Source organism: Copadichromis virginalis, linkage group LG4, assembly GCF_057382275.1.
Source record: "Copadichromis virginalis isolate Kocher_CV1m ecotype Utaka linkage group LG4, C_Virginalis_male_GT1.1, whole genome shotgun sequence".
In the NCBI taxonomy this organism is placed as follows: domain Eukaryota; kingdom Metazoa; phylum Chordata; class Actinopteri; order Cichliformes; family Cichlidae; genus Copadichromis; species Copadichromis virginalis.
The window spans coordinates 11,459,344-11,480,830 of record NC_140621.1 but is presented as its reverse complement, the minus strand read 5'-3'; the positions used below and the strand labels follow the sequence as shown (position 1 = coordinate 11,480,830).

The 21,487-nt window shown below is 43.8% G+C and overlaps 1 protein-coding gene across 2 annotated transcripts; it reads left to right on the top strand.

Annotated features, from left to right (window-relative positions):
- Positions 1-4,428: 4,428 nt before the first annotated feature.
- On the top strand, positions 4,429-19,327 carry tcf20 (transcription factor 20). 2 transcript variants are annotated; one of them, XM_085453543.1, is made up of 6 exons: positions 4,429-4,724; positions 6,681-15,109; positions 15,370-15,463; positions 15,600-15,649; positions 15,821-15,921; positions 17,851-19,327. In XM_085453543.1, the coding sequence occupies exons 2-5, from the start codon at positions 7,904-7,906 to the stop codon at positions 15,878-15,880; spliced, it is 7,410 nt and encodes a 2,469-aa protein (XP_085309669.1). In that variant the 5' UTR covers positions 4,429-4,724; positions 6,681-7,903; the 3' UTR covers positions 15,881-15,921; positions 17,851-19,327. The 2 variants fall into 2 exon arrangements, with proteins under 2 accessions (XP_085309669.1, XP_085309668.1); XM_085453542.1 differs by having other exon boundaries at positions 15,600-15,663.
- Positions 19,328-21,487: the final 2,160 nt, after the last annotated feature.

Sequence of the window (21,487 nt, the reverse complement as noted above, 5' to 3'; positions counted from 1 at the left end):
AGCAAATTTAGAGTGTGTGCTTTTACACTGCTTGTGCTGAAAATCACTGGTTCGATGGGGGGAAATCACCTTAATGTTGGTGGACAAAGGGAGTACTGAGCATGTCCCTTTCAGGGGAATTCTTCTTTGCATCATCAGACCAGACTGTTAAGGTCACAGATTCAGAGAATTGCTGCTGCATTTCAACTGGGCTGCATCATACTCTTTGATCTGAAGGAGTTTCACTGAGATTGTGAGAGGGTCACCACACCTAGGAGCAATCAAGATCTCATTTCTCTCTGTCCTCAGAAATATGTTCTCAGCCATACATTATCAAAGCAGCCCCACTGTACTGATATAACACTTAATGTCCGTGGGACACTAATTGTGATATTGTAAGACACTTGGGACGGAGAAGGATCAAAGACTGTGAAATTGTACTAGAGCATAACTTTAGAAGCATGCACTTCAAAGGGATAGATGGACACTGATTTATACATATATATATATATATATATATATATATATATATATATATATATATATATATATATATATATATATATATATATATATGTAGCCTGCTGAAATGCAAGGCCAGCTCTTGAGCATTAGAGAACAGCTGAATGTTTGTTGTATGACTCTGACTCCATGTGGTCATCAAGGAAACTGCAAATTATTGCTACCTTGGGGCAGATCACTAGATGCTGATGTGTGAACCACATGGATGCTAATGTAGCCTGGGACTGTGCCATGTTTTTAGTAAACCTTCACGTATGAGGTGCCAAATATTTTCGATTTTCAAAACCAATTGTTATTCACGGTTTTGCAAGATTAAAGCCAATTACTTTTACTAACAGAACCTTCAAATTAAGAGTGATTTATTTTTAATGTACAATCCTCAATGCAAACAAATAAATATTAGCTTACATATTTCAAGCAATAGTAACCAAATGTACACAGTACATTTGTCCTCTCAGAATTGGCTGCTCTGTTCTGGGAACCACTGACTCTAAGAAATGTTATAAAATAGTCAGTAGGCAATAGGAACTTTCTAATGAGTCTCGTGCTTCTAGATAAAGGTGACACTTGAGAATGGATTGTATTCAGAGCGAGCGGTGAGAGCACAGTGCAACCATCTATTCTCTGCATGTGCCATTGTTATAAAGCTAAGTTCCAGCTGAGCTTTAATTATCCATTTGCTTGCCGTAATGGCATTATCTTGTCCACATATCTGAGCTGTAGACCTTCTGTATGCTTTGATGTACTTAGTTTTGACGGAAATGCCTTTAGTGGAAATACTGACTCAAATTTCTGTAGATAGTGTCAAAACGTGCCTGTTTTGCTTCTGTCAGGCTGCAGTGATGTAGTCGGCTTATGGCTCAGTTCTCAGATTCATTCCGGGATCTGTAAAATCTCAATCTGGAAGAAAAAGAAGTGGCAGGCCAAAGAAAAGTAGCTGAACAGTATGTGAAATTCATATCTATAAGAAATACAGGAAAAATCCTGCAGACTTGAAACAAGATGTGAGAGGTGCATCTGGGCCTTCAACTAATCCGTCTACTGTTCACTGAACCCTTATCATAAATGGTCTCAGTTAAAAAGACAGTGTTTAGAAACAGGAGGAAAAGGCTGAGGTATGCAAAATCGCTCAAGAACTGGATTGAAAATCAGCATTAACAATTCTGATGGAGTGATTAATCCAAATTTGATATTTTTGGTTCAAATTGTCATCGATCTATACTGAGGAGTTCAGTAGAGAGGGACAACACTGAGTGTCTACAGCCATGGTGGAGGCTCTGTTATGCTTTGGCTCTGCATTTCAGCCAGCAACGATGGGGATCTTGTCAGAACTGAAAGAATTACAAACATGGAAAAGTACCATCAGATTTTGATCCACCATAGAGTACCATCTGGAAATTGTCTGACTGGCCACTGCTTCATTTTCCAGCATGACAATGATCCCAAACACACAGCCAGTGCAGTGAAAGCATACCTGGATAGCAAAATAAAAACACACAATGGAGCATCGTCACTGATGGACTGGCCTCAACATTACTGAAGCAGTGTGGGGTCATCTTGACAGAGGACAGAACAAAAGGCAGCCAACATCCAAAGAAGTGCTTTGAATGTCCTTGAAGAAGCCTGGAGAACTATTCCTGAAGACTTCTTAAGGAAGAGAGATCAGACTGTGTTACAGAAAAGCTTGTGGTCATACCAAATATTAACTTTCAAAGTCTGCTAGAATTGTAGAGATTTTTCCTTATATACAGGGTTTTCATTTATGTGTGCAAGATCCAATAAGTCACTGCACCTGTTTCCCATTGTCCAAGCAAAAATTAAATAAACGAGCGGCTCAGCGAGGGAATGGGTGGTTCAAGACTTTTGCACACTACTGTAGTCTAGATGCACTGTTCATGAGTTAAAAGCGCTGGTTGTCATAAAGAAAGATGTAATAAATGTCACAGTTCTAAGAATTAATCATCATATAATGAAGCAATCTGTGACAATGTAGCTATGATTGGATAACATGTCTCCTCACAGGTTATACAGGTTGATTATCCCAATTACATGTAATCAGAATACCCCCCCCCCCCCCCCCAGCCCCATACATATCATATGTTTAAGTATAATTATCATTATTAAATATACGATGATTTAAATTGGATATCTAAAGAAAGTTTCATAAGTTAATACAGGTTATGTGGGTATAACATTTTAATGCTAGGGGGTTTGGCTTATTCATATAAGTGTATTCAGTACCGGTTGCTTTCTTTACAGCTGTGCCTTTGACACTCGTCTGTACAAGATTTAGTGACCTTGTACATGATGGAAAGAGTCTGTGTGCATCCCAGCAGGCGCTCGTGTTGATTGGATAGGCCTGGCTAGGCTGACTTGCCAGCCCAGAGTATGAGCCCTTTATGTCGCCTCTCAGCTCTTTCATTTTGACTTGGTGGCGATACAAGTACACAACTGCTCGCGAGCGATTCGTGCTTGAACGTTTTTCTTTTACCAGCAAACAACAGTGTCTGCATGAAATCGTTCATAGAAGGGAAAACACACACACACACACACACACACACACACACAGAAATGTAGATACGTAGCCTTAAAAATTATCCACAGTTAAGGCTCTGTGATGCAGTTGCTATGGCAACTATGATAGAAATAGACGTGTATCTGCAAGGGAATGAAATGTATTGAACTGCTGGTTAGAAAAAGAGAGGTTTTACTGTGGTGATTGGCAGGTTAAATGAGTGGCTGCATGCGGATGTGCACGCTTGTGCGCAAACGGTGCGCTTGTGAGTTTCAGACTGGAGTTTTGGGATTGTGTTTTGCCAGTATGTGCGTGTGTGTTTTTCAATACATGTGGTGAAAGGAAGAGAGAGTATGAAGAGAGCTGCACACACACACACGGACGCACAGGCAGAATGCGTGTTTGCATGTAACACACACTGCAGTATATTAAAAGTGCAGCACCATGGATGGAGGGCATAGGGCACGTAATTATGATGGCAGGAGAGTGTGAGTGGGTCTGTACTGCACTCAGTGGCCCTGTGTGAGAGCAGAAAAGCTGAGGCACAGACAACACAATAAATTTAATGGGAAAAGGATTGTTTGTAGCACCTATATTGTTGTCCCGGCCATGATGATATTCTGAGTCTGTCCTGTCAAACATTAACCAATGGTTACATATTATTATCATAATGACTTAAGTGGCTTTTCTTTGTGCCAAAACAGGGGAAATACAGCTGGACTGTGTGTGTAATAGATCTGTTTGAGCATTAAGAGACCACTGTGAACTTCGTCCACTGCACTGCAATCTTCCTCTAATACAGGCGCACCTCTTTGCTCACAAATTACCTTTCATTTGTTGCCTTCATTAACCTACCATTCCATCCAGCCCCGTCTCCTCTCCATGTTGCCTTTGTAGCCACGGTGCCTTCATCAGGCTAATTCACTTTCACTTGAGATGAAATAAGAACAAAGGGGCAGAGGCAACATACTCAGACACACATGCAAAATTTGCCTTTTGCTATATTAGGATAGTCTTGGATTTGATTGTAGACATAGGTAAAAATCAATGAAATAGCAAAAGCTTGAGAGAGGGAGGCAGGGAGGGAGGGATGTGATGGAGAGAGATGAGGGAGGGGGTGCAGGAATATGAGTGTGTATGCATTTTTAAGGCGGTCTTTCTGTTGCAAGAAGAAGGGGAAAAAAACAGTAGTCCAACAGGAAAACGAATGAGTCGAGCTACTGATGAAGGCATGCAAATGCAATTTAGTGACGGAAACTGACGTCTGAAAGCTTCGCGTGCTGATGGAGGCTCGTGCGAGGGCAATGTGTTTAATTTTACTTCGAGATAGGTGGAATCACCTAAGCGGTGTGTGAAAGAGGGGGGGAGAGAGAGAGCGAGAGGCGAGGGAACAAGAGGGGAGGGGGCGGGGGTGTATGGACCTCGCTGGTTACGGGACCCACAGGCACCCCGATTGTGCTCCGCTCTCATCATTTTTTGGAGGTGAGGACAAAAGAAAAAAGGGGGGATCGGAAGAAAGGCCCGGGATCTAAGTGTCGTGACGGGGCCCCCGACTTCGCCGCCGCTGGTCGGGGTTGTCTGGACTCAAAAGCGCTGAGGGAAAAGCGGCGGAGGAGTCGACTCTAGACTGGGGTTTCCTGCCACAGCAGCGGGATTGTCACAAAACAGCCTTTCACTCTTCGAGGGGCCTGTATTGCTACGTTTTCAGGTATCTACAGTGTGTTAGCTAGCCTGTCTCTGAGTGACTTGCCTCTCCCTGGCAAACGTTAGCTCTGTTTATTCAAGAAAAATATCTGGCTGCGTGACGGCAATTTTTCTGTTGCAGTGCCCACACCAGGTCTCTTATTTATGCTAGCTAACCCATTTACTCACAGCCCCACTGAATAATGTGAGGGGGGAACATCTGCACCTAATCACTTCTCTATTTGTGGCTAAACGCTGCTTGGCTGCCCCTGTTCCTTTAGCCTGCTGTAACTACTCTTTTGTGCAGGGTCTTAAATGCAAGAAACGCAAATTAGCTGCCTTGCTACAATGCTAACTGGAGGTTCTAGCTTAGCTAGCTCTCAACATATGCGGCTAGCTTACAATTTTAATATGCAGCATTTGAGGTATTGTTGCTAACGCTAACCTAAAGGAGCTAAAAAGAAAAAAAGAGGCAGCACTAAAAGGCTAATTGTAATGCGTATACCTTGCTACTGGCTAATATAGCCACTAAGGTTGTGGTGCAAAAGCCTGTGTTTTGTTGATGGCAGTCTGAGACGACAAATTGTCCAGATAAAACGGAGCTAGCGTTTGATAATTATCTGCAAAAACATTGCGTCTGCGTATCAATTAGGCAGCCATGCAGCTGATTGACTTGCTGACAGACTGCACTGAGCCAGTTTTTATTATTGCTGCTGCTGCACTGCTCTCTGTGTTATGAATGCTGCCGCCTGGTCGTGCTCGGCGAGCTGCTTTGATTAATTAATAATCTGTCCATAACCTAAGCGTGAGCTCACAGAAGGATGGAAACCAAGTGTCTCCACCTAACTTTAGCTGTTGCTCTGCATCGCCGGTGTACCTTAACTGTGACCGTCGGAGCATTTGATCAGACCTGTTTGATGGTGCTGTGTGGTTTGACTCAGTCCGATTGACACGGTGTGATCGGTTTGTTTTGCAACCTCACATGGTCCCTGCTCATTGTCATGTTTTTCTTGCAGCTTCTAGTGATGCCCAATAATGTTGCTCAGTTAAAGTCCCCACAGTGGGAGAAGCCATCCAAAGTTGTTTTAGGGCCATTAACAATTTTACAGTGTATTAGAGACATACAATTGAGGCTTATGTCACACATGACAATTAAAGGCACTAACCCCATAAAGGTGGCATCATCCCTTTAATTATCACCCATAACAATTAAATCCTTTAAAAACAAGTTAAGCACATTAAGGTTAATGGTCTCCTTTTCTCATTTTAAAAAGAGGACAGATGGACTGCTTCTGTCTTGACTCCACAGGGTTGGTTGTTTACCTGTGAGGATGAGTATTTTGTTGCCTCACTCAGAGACTGTTGATTACCCTCCTTTCAGCCACCAAGTCTGTTTATCAGTCACAAGAGACGCCTTAAGCATGCATTGTTAAAGTGTGGACCAAAGTAAAAGCTGTACTCGCAGAGAATGATAAAAGAGAAGCGATGATACGAGACCAGAAAGCCTTTTAAGTAGAGAAGACAGAAGTTGAATGAGATTGCTTGTGCAACATTAAGTCATGTTTAGATTATTGCCCTTTTTTGCAAATGCATTTGCAATAGTGCAGCGTAATATTTATGCGGCTGACTGGAAAATAAAGTGCACTTATGAGAAATGCTGAGATAATATGTGACCCCAGATCAATCATTTGAAAATAAAGTATGAGGGGGGTTTTTTTTGTTAGTGTTACGTATATGTTGTATTTGCCACTGAGTCGTTGCAGTTAATTAATTAATAAAGTAATATATGCAATATATAAGTATAAAACTGTCAATTAGCCCAAAATGCACTTTGCTATTGCCCTGTGAGCAATCAGTGCACTGCTAGTTATAAATATTTACCTACGACAACAGAGCTTTAGCAGGAGGTATATTTAATAAATGTTGGCGCATTACATCTGCACGCATTTGATTTATCTTTTCTTTTTTTTTTTGACAACAGGTTTTTTTCTGGTCAGCAGTTCATGGGAAATGAACACATCTGCATGGAAATACTGAAGAGAAACAGAAAACAGGAGCATGAATTGACTCAACCTGAAGTGGAATAAATGGATTACCCTCCTTTTGGAAAACTGTTGCCATGGAACTAGGTAGAATTAAATGATGGTTGACAGAAAAAAACAAAGGTAAGATGGCTAAGTGCTGAAGACACAGGAAAGCATCAAGATGTGTGGAGGCAAGGAGAGAACGGTCACTATATAGGGATCAAATACTTCTACAGTCCAGATGATTGCATGCAGTTGCAAAAAACTAAAAAAGGAAATCCAAAAAGGAGAGACCGAGAAAACGAACGCCTGAAAAAGCGTTGGACTCTGTATCCAAGAGCCGATGTGAATATATCCATGGAGCGTTCGCCTCTGGGATGATGTTGAGTGAGGGTCTTGATTCAGACCACTTGATTCCATTACTGGAGTTTTTGTCTCACACAGGTGTGAGTCAAGTCCCAGCAGTCTTACACGCTTTGACGAACTGAAGGATCGCCGCGACGGAGCACAATCTCGATGGTTTTAATGAGATATTTTTTTGTTTTTTTGTTTTTTTCCATTTTGCAAGACCGTGTTGGATCGTAACACCGTTTAAACCCAGAAATAACTCTGCCTGCTTGAGCTGTTATTAGTGTGGAGTTCATATGCGTAAAGACATTTAAGGTTGAAAAACTCACATGGTGATGTGGCAATCATCCATATCTTTTGCCTGTTCGGTGCCAAACTGCTTCAGCTTCATGGGAATGACTGCTCAATCTTCTAATTTTTTTTTTTGAAGTAGAAAGCTGCTTCACGACATAAATCTTAAAGAAGAATCTGTTTTCTAAGACCCAGCTGTTAAGTGAACATTTTTCCCCCGTTGGAAAGTACACGTTCACATTTAAAAAGTACAGTTTTTGCAGTTTGACCTTTTTCCAAAACTGGAGATGTCATCCTAAGTTTAACCTCCCGATCCACTGCTGGCACTACAAAAGTGATTATTACAGCTGCAATATATACATATATGTATGTGTATATGTATTGCTTTGCTCTTTGGTGGATTTCAAAAGCATTTCTTTCTTTTCCTGACAGGCCGTAGACTCTCTCTTTGTCATTTATTCATACTGTCATAAGCCTTCCAGTTTCTGATCGGAATCATTCCCTGATATAAACACTAACAGATATTTTAGTTTTCTGAACAATGCAGAATTTTCCTAACAGTCCAGTTCCCCCCTCTCTCCCCCCTGGGTTCAGTGGGAGGGGTGGAGGCGTACCTCCCTATCCCCCACAGCCAGCAGAGCCCCAGATATCCCCGAGGATGACAGATGATTATGCAGGGATGCACCAGCAGAGCCTGCACAGAGGCCATCACCACCCAAGTCAAGCCAGCCACATGCTTGTTTACAGTGCTAGAAACAGAGGAGCTGTGGAGCCAACACCAACACAGGGTAACATTCACAGTGGCAGCAGTAATAACCCTTACAGGAAAGAGACCATGGATTACTATTTTCAAGTGGGTGGAAAGGACAGGCACAGAAGGGGAGGTATGGGCTACAGTTTTGGGTACCCCAATATTGATGGACATATACCTCACCAGTACCGGCATCCCGGATCTAGCTCTGCACCGTCATCTGGCCTGATGTCGCCATATCCAGTAGACTATGCCTCTAGTGCTGGTTCAGGAGGAGGTACTGGAGCGTTCTCTCCCTCTCATCAGTATAATATGAGTCAGAACCCTGCAATGCAGCCAGTGCCAGGTTCTCAGATGCAGCACCGCCAGCATGGGCAAACCTTCCCAGCTATCCATCATGGACAGCAGCATAGGAGCTATCCACACTCTGGACATAGAATGACCCATCAGTACCCGCACTACTCTCCCCAGGGTGGCGCATCCACGGGGTCATCAGGAATGTACAGCCCCCCTCCACAGAGATATCTCGACGGGGCTGCCAGCGCTGGGTTCGATCCCAAAGTCAACAGTTCTCCCAGTGTCAACTCCAGTTCAAATTCAGTCTCCAGTTCAGTTGCTGCTAACAATGTGGGGCCAATGGAGAATGTTCAACAAAGTTACCATGCTTCAAATTATCCTGGATATTCCCCACAGACACATTCACTTCACAAGCAAGCCACACTACAGCACCGCAACTCGCAGCACAATTTAGGGATAGGTTATGACACACCTCTCAAGATGCAGGGCCAGTCTCCAGGCTCTGTATATGCTAAACATCATCAGGCCTCCAATCCCAGTATACCTCAGCCAGCATCCCAAGAAATAACCAAATCTCCAATGCATCCCAATGCGCAACAAACTCAAATTAACCAAAACTTTAGCCCAATTTCCAATCCCTCTCCAGCTGCATCGGCAGTGCACTCCCCCAGCTGTAGCTCCTCTCCTTCCCCTTTGATGGGTGTCTCAGAGGCACATGGAACCCCCTCAGGTCATGGTCCTTCACATCCTCCTACATCAAACCCTCGTAGCAGCCATGGTCATGGTAGATTACTGCAGACTATGCCTCAGTTAAGTCCCACACCCAACTCTAATAGCAGCATCAGTAGTTGTGGTAGCAGTGGCAGTCATAAACCTCACAGCATGAGTGCAGCCGGAGGGAGCAATCTCCCTCCAACAGGCCGCAGTAAAATGGGGCTAGGCACGGGAATTGGATCCCGAGACGAAGGTTCTTCTGTTTATTCATCCTCTTCAGTTGACAAAATGCAGGATGCCGGCTTGAATAGTCTTAATGCCTTGAGCTCACAAGTAGCCAATTTACCAAACACAGTTCAGCACATGGTCCTTACTGACACAGTGCTTTCACCTAAGAAGAAAGAAAGCGGACAGATGCAACAGGCGACGTATAGCGTGCTCCCATCACAGCCGAGGAGTCGCAATGCAAGCGCAGCCTCGAGCACCAGCACGGTCAAAGATGGAAGTGCAGTAGGGGCCGGAGATGGAGCCAGCATAGATGTCGGGGTGGATGAAGACTCCTCATTGTTGTCAGTCGAAGGCTCCTCAGGAACCAAGGTGGAGCGAGAGGAGCAGTTTTCTGAGGGGGAACATGGGAGAGTGAGGCAGATGAGCGGTGCAAGCAGTGGATCTGAAGCAGCTGGCTCTCACCCTCAGTCACAGAGCCAAAGCCAACCACAGACTGGACAAACATCAAATGTCAAAGTAATCACCTCTGATTCATCAAAGGATCCAGTTGCCTCTGAAGCGAAGGCAAATGAAGCTCATATTCCTGCTTCATCGTCATCTCCATCCTTTGTGTATCAGTCGTCAGAGACTGGCCCAAGCTCACATCCGATGCCTCCAGTTTCCTCATCCACTTCCTCCAGTATTCCCCCTCAGCCAAACTGTGTCCCAGAGTCTGGGGCAGCATACAATGACCGCAGAGGTGGCAATAAGAAGACACTAGAAATTAAAAATGAAGTCATTAAAAACGAAAGCGACGGTGTAGCTGATAAAACCGTGAAAGGCAGCAGCCAAATGCAGCGGGATGGGGAAGTCGATACACAAAATGGACAGGACAAAGAGAATAGGGTTCACTCCACATCCAGATTACACAGTAACGAGAGGGAAGAAAAGCACACGTCTGAGGAGCAGCACAACGCCAGTAGTGTTGGAGTGATTGTTTCCGCTCGGTCTGAGGGAAGTCTCACAGAAAAAAGCAAGAATCCCCAGGACAACTGTATAGAAGAGAAACACTCACACTCTTATTTAAGAGAGTCGAGCAGTCATAATGGCGATGAAGGCGTAGACCTCAGTCTGTATTCATCCCATTACCAGAAATCAAACTTCGGACGGCCTCATAATCCTTCCCAGTCTGGCCCGCATAAGTATGGCTACCCTGAATCAACATATGGCTCAGATTTATCCTTGAAGAACAAAGGGAGGCCTGGCCCAGTGGGTGTGATGGATTCAAATCCAAGATATTTAGGATACCAACAGTCACAACCTAGTTTCGGACCTGTGCATCAGAAAGACAGTGGTTCTGTAGCAGAGGCTTTGGTGAAGCGAGGCCAGGGATCAGGGGCTAAAGGTCTCGAGGAGAATGCACAGCTTCAGCAATTCCCAAGCCTTTTGCAAGAGGTCCTTCAAGGTTACAATTTAGATCGTCGCTATGGGAGACCAGAACAGGCATTTTCTTCACATCTTCAAGTTCATCAGCAGTTTCAGTCCAGACACCCATCATATGGCATGGCTGAAGGTATGAGAATGCAGAGTGGAGCAACTGAGGGTTCAGCTCAAATGGGTAGCGCTGGAAAACCCCAAAGCCAGCGGCATGGAAGCGAGCCTGATTTTACCACAGAGCCTCAGTCCTCAGTGAAGTCAGAAATGTCAAACGCTAAGATTATGCAAAATGCTGAGAAAACAGAGGTGGGTGTGTCCCAGGGCCATTTACCACAGGCCGAGTCTCAGCAAGCAGCAACAAAACACATAAACTTAGCTGACTACTCTCTACCACCAAGAAAAGCCTTATCTAATGTCTCCACTCCATCCTCTGCTGTGCAGGAGCTCCTTTTGCAAGAGCCAGAGCCACTAACCGGCAGCGGTGGTCAAACTGAGCCTCAGAAATCATCAGGCTGCATATTAGCCCCATCAGAGCGACGCTCTGTCATCTGTGATGTGTCGCCAAACCGACGCAGCACACCAGAGAGGGACAGAGAGAGCGACAGAGAGAGAGAGCGGGAGAAAAGTCAGAGTGGAGCTTCTGTGATTCAACAGCCATTTTCCTCTCCAGCAGCAGCAGCCAGTGATCTAACTAAAAAGGATACGGGAGAGAAACAAGTAATGAAAATGGAAACTGCATCAAAAGAGACTGGGGTGGAAGCTCCAAATTTGCAAACTGAGCAGCAAGGAAGTGGTGGGGCTAATGAGGCAGACACGGAGTATCATTCCAAGTCGATCCATTCATCAGTTGTAATGAATGCTGACCCCTATAGGCGAAGTAATGTTGATATTCCCCCCTTGCCTTCTCATCCTATGAACACTAATCCTTTAACTTCGCCGTCAAGGCATCAGCCGTACCTTCACGGCGTTGATCTGTCAGCTGGCAGCAGCAGCACATTTCCTGGATATCGATATGGAGATTCAAGAGAGGGCAATATGATGTCACGCAGCAATCCTCATTTTCCCTCCCATCATCCATACCACAGTCTGTCCCCTTCAGCTCAAGCTGCATCTAAGCTTCAAATGTATCCTCACCCTCACGGCCCACCTCATCACCATGAAATGAGTGACTGGGTAAAAGCGATGAGCAGGCCCACCAAGGAGATGATGATGCAGCCCAGCTTGTCCCCTGGAAGACATAAAGTCAGCCAGTCAGAGCAGAGACAGAGGATGATCTCTCAAACTGACATGCCAAGTGAAACGCACGCTGGCAAACCTTCCCTCCATCATCAAAGCGCCTACTATGACATGAAAATGTGGGAGTCGACACACTCCGGAAGAGAAGGTGTTCGAATGATGGAGGGGGACTACTTCAGAGCGCAGCCTCCTCCTCCTCCTCCTCCCCCACCACCTCCCCCTCTCCTTCCTCCAACTCCTGTTTCACACGGCCCCGTTCTGCCGCAGATGCCTCACGGCCAGAATGCCGCCGAACCTGAGGTCTCCAGAGTAGCCACAGAAGAAGCCAAACATCCCTGCCCACCTCCTCCACCCAGCTCCACCAAGTCTCCTGCTGACGTGAATTCCACCCAGCCACAGGTGCAGCATCAGACCAAAGCCGGGGGCTCCGGAGACACAAATCCGCTAATATTACGGAGGAGAGTTCGCTCTTTTATCTCTCCCATTCCCGCCAAAAGGCAACTCCAGGATGTGTCTCAACAGAGGGCCGCCACAAATTCACATCACTCTCCTGGGGCCCAGTCTGAGCTTGGCCATCACAACGAAGATGACTCATCCAGTTCAGATATTCCATGTCCCAGGCTCTCATCCCCTCTGCCAAGAGACAGCACCTATTCCCAACCTCTGTCTCCATCCAGTGGCAACACTAAGGCTTTGCCTCCCAGAAAAGGACGTGGTTTGAAACTAGAGGCAATAGTGCAGAAAATCACACCAAATATTAAAAAGCCAGCAGGCCATACTGATGATGAGTCAAATCATTACCCAGGCTTCTCTCACTCCGAAATACCAACATTTAATGACTCGCAGGACCAAGACTTGCCACATTTCCCCAGGGTTCCAGGAGGGGACGATAGTTACATGGATGAAAGTCACTCATTAAACGACATGATTCCCTTTAGAGGCGTTGACGAAACTGGGCCTCTACCTCCATCAGCTTACCCATGCGATCCCCACCAGACGTCTCAGCCCCTCAAACAACAGGACTTTGACTTTGGATTAGGTGCTGCTGTGGCATCGGCATCTGGCGACAAGGAGGATTTTGCTTTGCTCGGACCACTGCCTCCTCCTCCACCTCTTCCTCGCCCGGTTCAGGGTTCCCCACCTCCATCTTCGTCTGCCCTGTCAGACATTCAGCATTTCACCAACACGTACCAGCAGCTTGAGACGAGGAGAGGAGAGCAGTCTGCCGCTAACCTTCTTCGACAGAAACTTCAAGAATCTGGCATGGGATTTGATGATTATCCTGGCAGCGACTACTATGGCACCACTCCGCCCCACCACGGCCAGGCTCAAGGGCACATGCTCAACAGGCAGCATCAGATGTCCTCCGGTAGGTCCAGTCTGTCACCACAAGATTCAAAGCCGCTAGAGAGTGTTGTGCCTAAAGGCTATTTCCCATCTGGCAAGAAAAAAGGCAGGCCTGTTGGGAGTGTGAATAAACAAAAACGGGCCCAAAACCAAGTCCAAACACAAGCTAGCGCTCAGTCTCAAGTCCAAACACAGAATGCAACTTTGAGCACTCCTCCAGCACCGGCCATTCCAGCTACAGCTGCTCCCACAACTCCACCAACAATGCAGACTACCAACAGCAGCAGCAGCAGCACAACAACAACAACAACAACAACCACAACAGCCCCGCCAGCACCCCCTCTGCCAGACAGTAAAACCACTCCTCCGCTGACCCCACCTGTGTTAACCCAGGTAGTGAAGGTGGACGTCGAGAGCGAGGACACCCAGCCGGAGATCGAGGTCAAACCTGTGCGGCGAAGACGCAGAGGCGTCAAAGATGAAGACGAGCCCCTGGAAGCAAGAGGGCGGCAGAGGAGGAGGCGGCGAGGAGCGGCAGCGGCAACGCCCTCAGTGGCCAAAGACGATCCAGATACACCTTTAGGCGCAAATAGAGCTTTTGCAGATCCTAACAGAAAGGGCTTGTTTGTTCCCCACATACACGTGGAGAAAAAAGTACCAGAGATAGGGGCGGTGTGCACCATTGTGAACGCTGAGGAGGACAAGATGAAAGGAGAGCGCAGCGCAGTTGGAGGGAAAGCTGGTGGGAGTGGAATTGAATGCCTCCTGACCTCGGCTCTTTCCTCCCAGTTATCTAGGAGAGACAGAGAATCAGAGAAACGGGAGACGGACGAGGTGGAAACTACACTTCAGTCAGGAAAAGCACTTCCTTCATCTGGCTATGTTGTTTCAGGCCCTGTGATTACGGAGACCAATCACTCCGGCCGCCTGCTGTGTTGCCTGTGTCAGAAATGGGCAAATTACAAACACCTCGGAGATCTCTACGGGCCTTTCTACCCAGCTGAATATGCTGCAAAGCTCCCCAAGAATCAGCCCCAGGTCAGGCAATGTCAGGCAACCACAGGCACAAACAAAACAGGACCAAATTCAGACGTGAGCTCAAACCCTTTGACTACAATCCAAGACACACAAACACAAGATGCTCAGTTTACCAAGCCCTCATCTGAGAGCGACTATGCCTTCAATCTGGATTCAAACCCTGCTTCTCTTAACACTACAGTCAGAACTGCTTCTCCAGCTGGGAGGGAGGAAATGATGACGCATGTGGCTGACAAGCACAGTAACGCTGCCTCTTCTTCTTCCTCTTCCTCCTCCTCCTCCTCGTCCGCTGCCATTAAAACCTCTCTAACCTGGGATATGAATCTGGATATCAGACCTATCCCTGAGCTTAAGAGAGAGCCAGACCTTGAAACCGACCAGCAGCAGCCGCCGAAACAGCAGCCTGCAGATGAAGCTCAGCAGCGACCTCAGCACAGAAAGCTGACCTCGCATCCCCGTTTTAAAAGGAGACACAAGTCGAGTGAGGATTCCCCCAGAATGGTGCCAGCCAACAGTAAGGCCTCCCTGCCGTTCCAGCCCCCTCCACCGGCCTTGGATTCACTGGGACCCTTGGCACAGCTGGCACAACTGCCTCAGATGCCCATGGATCCAGAGGAGCTGTGGGTCCATGAAGGATGTATAGTGTGGACCAGTGGAGTGTACCTTGTCAATGGGAGACTGTATGGCCTGCAGGAAGCACTAGATGGCGGCAGAGAAACAGTGAGTTGTACATATTTGGCATTTTTGGGGTGGGGTGAGGTGGAGGGGGGAATTACAAATTTATGCTTTTTATTTAAATTTATGTAGGTTTCACTGCTTAATAAAATCACACGTATACATGCATGTTGATAAGACACCCAGTACTGCAGTGGATCATGTACTATACAGTATATCAAGTGTGCTTGCTCATCAGTTTTTTCAGATTGTATGTGTCTTTCTGTATCTGACGGTTTTTATGTATTTATATCATCTTTTCTCAGTCCTGCTCATACTGTGAGATGGTTGGCTCAACCCTGGGCTGCTATAGTAAAGGCTGTACACTTCGCTACCACTACTTATGTGCTATTGAAGCAGGTGAGTGTCTGCATTACTGCACAAGTGCACTGGAAATAGTAAAATGATGTGAAAGTCTGTTGTTGGATTAAAAAAAAAAGAAGAAAAAAGTCTATGGCAGTGTCCTTAGAGTCTTGAAAATCTGTCTGTTTGCCAGATTGCTCTCTGAATGAAGATAACTTCTCGCTGCGGTGTCCGAAGCACAAGGTAAAGAAGGAAAGGTTCGTTTTCTTTTTGTAATTCAGTGCGATATCTTACTTTTCACGTCCAAATCAGTGCCTGAACCCCTCATTTCTTTCAGGATCTTCAGTCTTCTTTAATTCACACTTTTATCTCGTCCTGTTTTTGTTTTTTTTCCCCAACCTTCCCTTCTTTCAGTTTACCCAGAGCATCCGGCCTGCCAAGTCAGTGTACCTGGAGCAGTCAGAGAGAGGCTGAGAGAAACAGGGAGGAGGAAGAGACACAGGAGTCTGGGAGCTGTAAGTTTACAGCTGTATATGTAAGATACAGTAGTGTGCAAAAGTCTTGAGCTATGGTAAAATGATAAATGGATGCAATGCAATACAGTCCGACCACTTTTATTCTTCTTCTATTCAAAGCTTTTCTTTGGACGATGGTCGCCTTTTCTCTGTTCTTTTGATTTATTTCCTTCTTTCTTTGTTCCATTTCCTAAAGCACAAACTGCACACCACCCTGAGTTTATGACTAATACCTCATCACCTTGTTGATGTTTCGAAATACTTTTGCACAGATTCCACTTTTTAGCAACAGGCTGCTAGTAACAGAGTGCCCAAAAATACATTTTAAAAATTGCCTTTTTTAATGTCTGAATGGTTCATAGGTCAGTGTTAAGTGCCTTAAACACAAAAAAAGCATTTGTCTGAATAATCAGGCACAAGAACTGCACTGAATATGAGTAAATAAAACCAGCCAATGCTCAAGAACACTTTAAAAAATTAGTCTGTCTCCTTAAACGCAAAATTCAAAGAAAATACAGCGATACTGTTTACTTTTCTTAAAATGATTTTCATCCTTTCAAACGTTGTCAGATCTCATCCAAAACCATTTACATGTTTACTTGTTTCTTTAAAAAAAAGCCTCTTAACCCTTTAAGACCGGTGTTTGCAAAAATTGCATAAAAAGCACTTGCAGCAGCAAAAACATAATATTCCAGAAACACGCTTTGCCGATCTGATCAGCTGTTCGTAACACTTCCTGCGTTGGAAAAGGACGTCAGCGCGAACTATTGCATGTCCGCCATTACCTGCCCGAAACTGGAAGTAGGTTTCTTTTTTTTAACCTCCAGGGCCTTATAAGCCTATGCTGGTGTTTTTAAAAGTCATGTTTGACTTTTTGCTTTTCTGTATAGTTTCTGGGATGCTTAGAAATCAAATTGCACTGCTTTAAATAGTTTATTTTGATGCACATGCTGTTTTGGTTTTTTTTTTGCAAATTTGCATTATAATATTTATTTTCGTTTTTCCTGCAGTATATAAAAATTGGTGTATCTCAAAAATAAAACTATTAAGACACTCAAAATGAATTTCCTGTTGTTGGAAACTATTTTGTGCAACCTTTTTGTATTTACATATTTGAGGGATAAGCCTCTTAAATTTCTCTAACTAGAAATATATGTAAAAACAAAAACGATTTTCAATATTTTTTTTTTGGCACTTTTTTGCAATTTGTGTAGTTACTATGCGCTTAATGCATACATATTATTAAAGTTTGGGCTATAATGGTTGTATTGGTGTATAGCAACTTGAAATGCTGCCAGAAATGGCACTACAGCATGTAAGAATATAGAGATAAGCTCTGGCTCTTGATTCTATGCTAGATCTTAAAGGGTCAAACCTCGTAGTTGTCACATTGTGAGCTTGTGTGCTAGGAGCAGTCATCTATATGTAATCATGTAGAAGTGGATGTTGGTGTATAATGTTACGTTGTCTCGCAACCAGCTCCAGTGTGAAAGCCTGCCTCAACACAGGGCTTCAGTTACCACAGAAACGTTCAAACACATGCTGCATTTTATTTTTGTTTAATTATTAAAAGATGTGGAGACACTTTTGTCTCATTAATGGATGGATTTGTTGCCTCTGGCTCGTTTATACCTTCTCTGTTCATTTAAATTCCAAAAAGCAACACAGCAGCCACTCTTTGTTGGCAGGTTTCTTCGAGTAGCATTGAGGGAAAAAAAATCATGTAGCTCTCGCACTCCTCCTCCTCACCTCACCTTAGTGGCTGTACTTGTGCCTGTCGCTGCCTCCCCCTCACTTCCAATCCAGCCTGTCCTCATGGAAACTGATGCCTCTCGTCTCTGTTTTGTACAACGCTGCTGGCATGCTAAGGTTTTTCGAAACTGCAACGTATCCTTTTTGCTTCATTATGCCTTTTTCTTTCTCTCCTAGGTTAGTTTGGGATAGAAGACCGAGAAATGTGAAAAAGACTGGCCTGTCATCAGCGGCTGAGGACAACAAAAGGGAATGTACAATTTCTCACCAAGATTCAGCATTATTTACATTTAAGACAATGGAGGGAGAAAAATCATTTTTTTTAGGAGAATTGTTGCTCTTTACTTAAAAGCCGGAAAAAAGAAAAAAAAACAAAACAAAAAAACCCCCCATGGACATGCAACACAGGGGCATGGAGCTACAAGAAAAGGACTACAAAGATGGAAGTGGGATGAGATAAAACATCAAGACTGACAGAGGAACTAAAGGAACTCTGCTATAAAGAACAAAAGAAACAACCTTCCTCTCTAGGCTTACTTTAATTTTCCAGTGACACCCTTAAAGTGTTTAACTCATGCTTATCATCATCATCTGTATTTTCTATTGTTTTTCTTTTGTTTGCTTTGACATATTGGGAGCAAGTTGGGTGATAAACCCAAGAAAGGAGAGAACTTTGTATCCTCTCACAATTAGTATTTTACCTTTTATAATATTAGGATGATCACAGTTATTATTTTAGTCCTCATTATTTTGTAACCTCATCAGTATTTACTCATGGAAATGAAATGGATGTATCTCATTTTATATTCAGTCTACGCATTAATTGGATTTTTTTTCCTCATTCCTGGAGAGGGGGGAACCAGAGTGATGTTGTCTGTAATGTCAGGGTCATGTTTGCCACAAAGACATTATTGCCTTGGAGAACGGACATCTGTTGCCTTTCTAAAGTCGTGTATGAGTGAGCAATTGAGTGCGTGTGGAAAAACTGAAAAAAAGAAAAAATGCTGACTTCTGGGTCTTTGATTCCATTTTTTGGTCCTTTTGAAAAGTGTTCTTATTTTTCATCACCGGGGTTTTTACGGTACAGATAGTATTCACGAAAAATGATGGACACAGTCTTATTTTTCAAGTACAAAAAGTTCATAATGTGCAAAGAGAAGGACAGACGCTCGTAAGAGGAGCAGATAACACTATGGACTAAAGTGTGTCTGCCATCTTTAACCACGCCGGCTGGGAAAAGGTGAAGGACAGGACACTGAAGAGGTTTTATTGGTGTGGAACTGGATGCACGCGTTTGTAAGACGTTCGTGCAAAGTTACGTTCGACTGACAGACGTCAGACATTTTTGGAAGCGAACTTTGGAGAGGGTGTCATATGAACGAGGGCGAGCCTAACCAAGTACTTTTGAATGGTTTCAAACTTCTGTGACACGGCAGCATTCTAATCGGGAGATGCAAAATCCATTCAAAAGAAGCATTGCCATAAAAATTTAAAAGTGAGTCGTACATGGTGTTGTCTTTATCATTTTTTATTGTTATTCTTGTAAGAAAAAAAAGGTCAAGCTGAAAGACAGTTACACTATCAAAACCATGCTGTATTAGAAACCTGTCAATATGTATATGAATTATGAATACACTTAAAAATGCTTCACGTATGTTCCTCTTCTTATGCCTGAAATATTTGTTTTCACATCTGTTCCTCTGGGAAACCCGCCTGTTTCAAGTTCGTCTAACATGGTTATCCCCCGATTTTTCTCTCTACTTTTATTACAAATCAGCCGTTCTATCTCTTTTATGTTCTCAGTGAGTTCTTGGAAAATAACCACATTAGTAGTAGTCATTTCTGTACACATGCACACTTCCTTTCTTGTTTCTTCTTGACTTTGGTTGACTGTGAAGCTTAGCGGCATACTGATGTAATCAGACAGGTTTTAGAAGATGTCTCAAATGGTTTGGGACTGTAATTTCTAACACCAGCAGTTGCTGGACATGGAGACTGGTCAAAAGGGGGGAAAACATGTGAACCATTGTGTGCTTTAATACGACTCTCCTGAACTCTGGATGGAAGTCCATTCTTCTAATGCATGTTTTTTTCATAGTAATTAAGCTATTCCCCACCTCATACCCTGTAGATAAGAGCGCTTTCACTCAGGGACACCACTCCCATCAAGATGGAAATGTTCAAATAAAGCAAGAAAAAAAACCTTGCTATAACGTTACAAAATTGCCAGGTGCCCTCAGTGTAGGAGTGGAGTATTCATAACAGTTCTAAGTATGCTAATCAAAGGGTGTGGTTTTCAAGAGTATTTAAAGTATTGCTATGAATTTTTGGCTGGTATTATTTTCCTTCTTTCATAAAGGTTAGTCTAGTGTAACCTCTGTTAAAGGAGGTATTAAAGGAAAGCACCTTACTTTAGTATGTAGAGAACTCCACCGGCTGTTTTATGGCTGCCACAGATACTTGCAGGTCACTCAGCTCATGTAGAACCTTCTTAAGCAAACTGACTGTCCAACCACACTGCGTGGCATGTCAGTTACCTGCTTTGTATGATGAAGTGCACCTGTGTTGAATCGTATGCATTCATCATTTAGGTTTTTCTTACGTGACTAAAATAGTTAAAATACCTAACACTGGGGAAAGGGTTGAAGGTTAAAATGGTTTATATGAGATGGAAATATTGAGTGAAGTGGGTAATACTGGGTTGCTAGATAAATGGTACACATTTGCTAAAAGTGGTGATAATAACAATGGTTATTTTACACAAAAAACATCAAAGCCCAAATACCTCTGTGAATTAAGCTGAAAAAGCACAGACATGCAACACAGTGGAATGGAGCTAGCTTTAGCTATGCTTTGGTTATGATTACATAAGCTAAAGTATATCAAGTACAACATGGTGAAAGAGCATGATCTAACAATAATGGCTAACATACCTAACAGCAGCTAAAGGATAAATGGTCAAAGTAGTTAAGCATACATTACAACATAATGAATAAAATAGCGTACAATAGCTAAAGGATAAGTGGTTCAGATTTGGTATAAAATAATGGTTAAAAAAAACCCTGAAATAGTTAATATTACCTAAAAACAATGGGTAAGATATCTCACATTAGCTAAAGGCTAACAATTGAAATATTAAGCATTAAAAATAATTGATAACTGAAACGCTTTAATACTAAAAGTGACAATTTAGCAAATAAATAGAATTAACTGACTAAAGGCTAAAAGAAATGCAGCAGTTAGCTTAAAAAAATGGTGATACTTGAGGATAAGTGTGGGCCTTGTACTGTCATCAAGCCCATCTTTCTGTTATCTGGTTTCACTCACCTCAACATGAACGTGGTTATCGACTGAGAAAGTGAAGCCAGAGTTTTCCCAGTCTAGCTGCAAGGGCACAAAAGAGCCGTCTTTGGCAGCGTTGTCACATTCTTTAATATAAAGAGTGACATTAGTAATTTGAGCTATGGAGGTGTTAATTGACAGCTTTCATGTCATTGCAGTATTTTTCAGGGATGGCTTTTGCTCGGCACATGGACAGGAAAACACCACATTAACAGCAGAGCAGGAAACTAGATGTGTAACTATTTATTTATTTACTTAGAAATATGTTCTAGATAGTTTCCTCATCAACCGGTCGGCCTCCTCGCAGATCTTTGCGCTCTTGCTCCTTCATCTGTTGTCGTAAGGCCTCATCCATGATGCTGCCAGTATCACCCAACTTCTCCCCCCTCCTCCTCCTTGGCCTGGAAGGAGACGGTCAGAGAAACAAACTGACTCCCATCCCATATACGTGTACTGCACATGCTGCATGTCT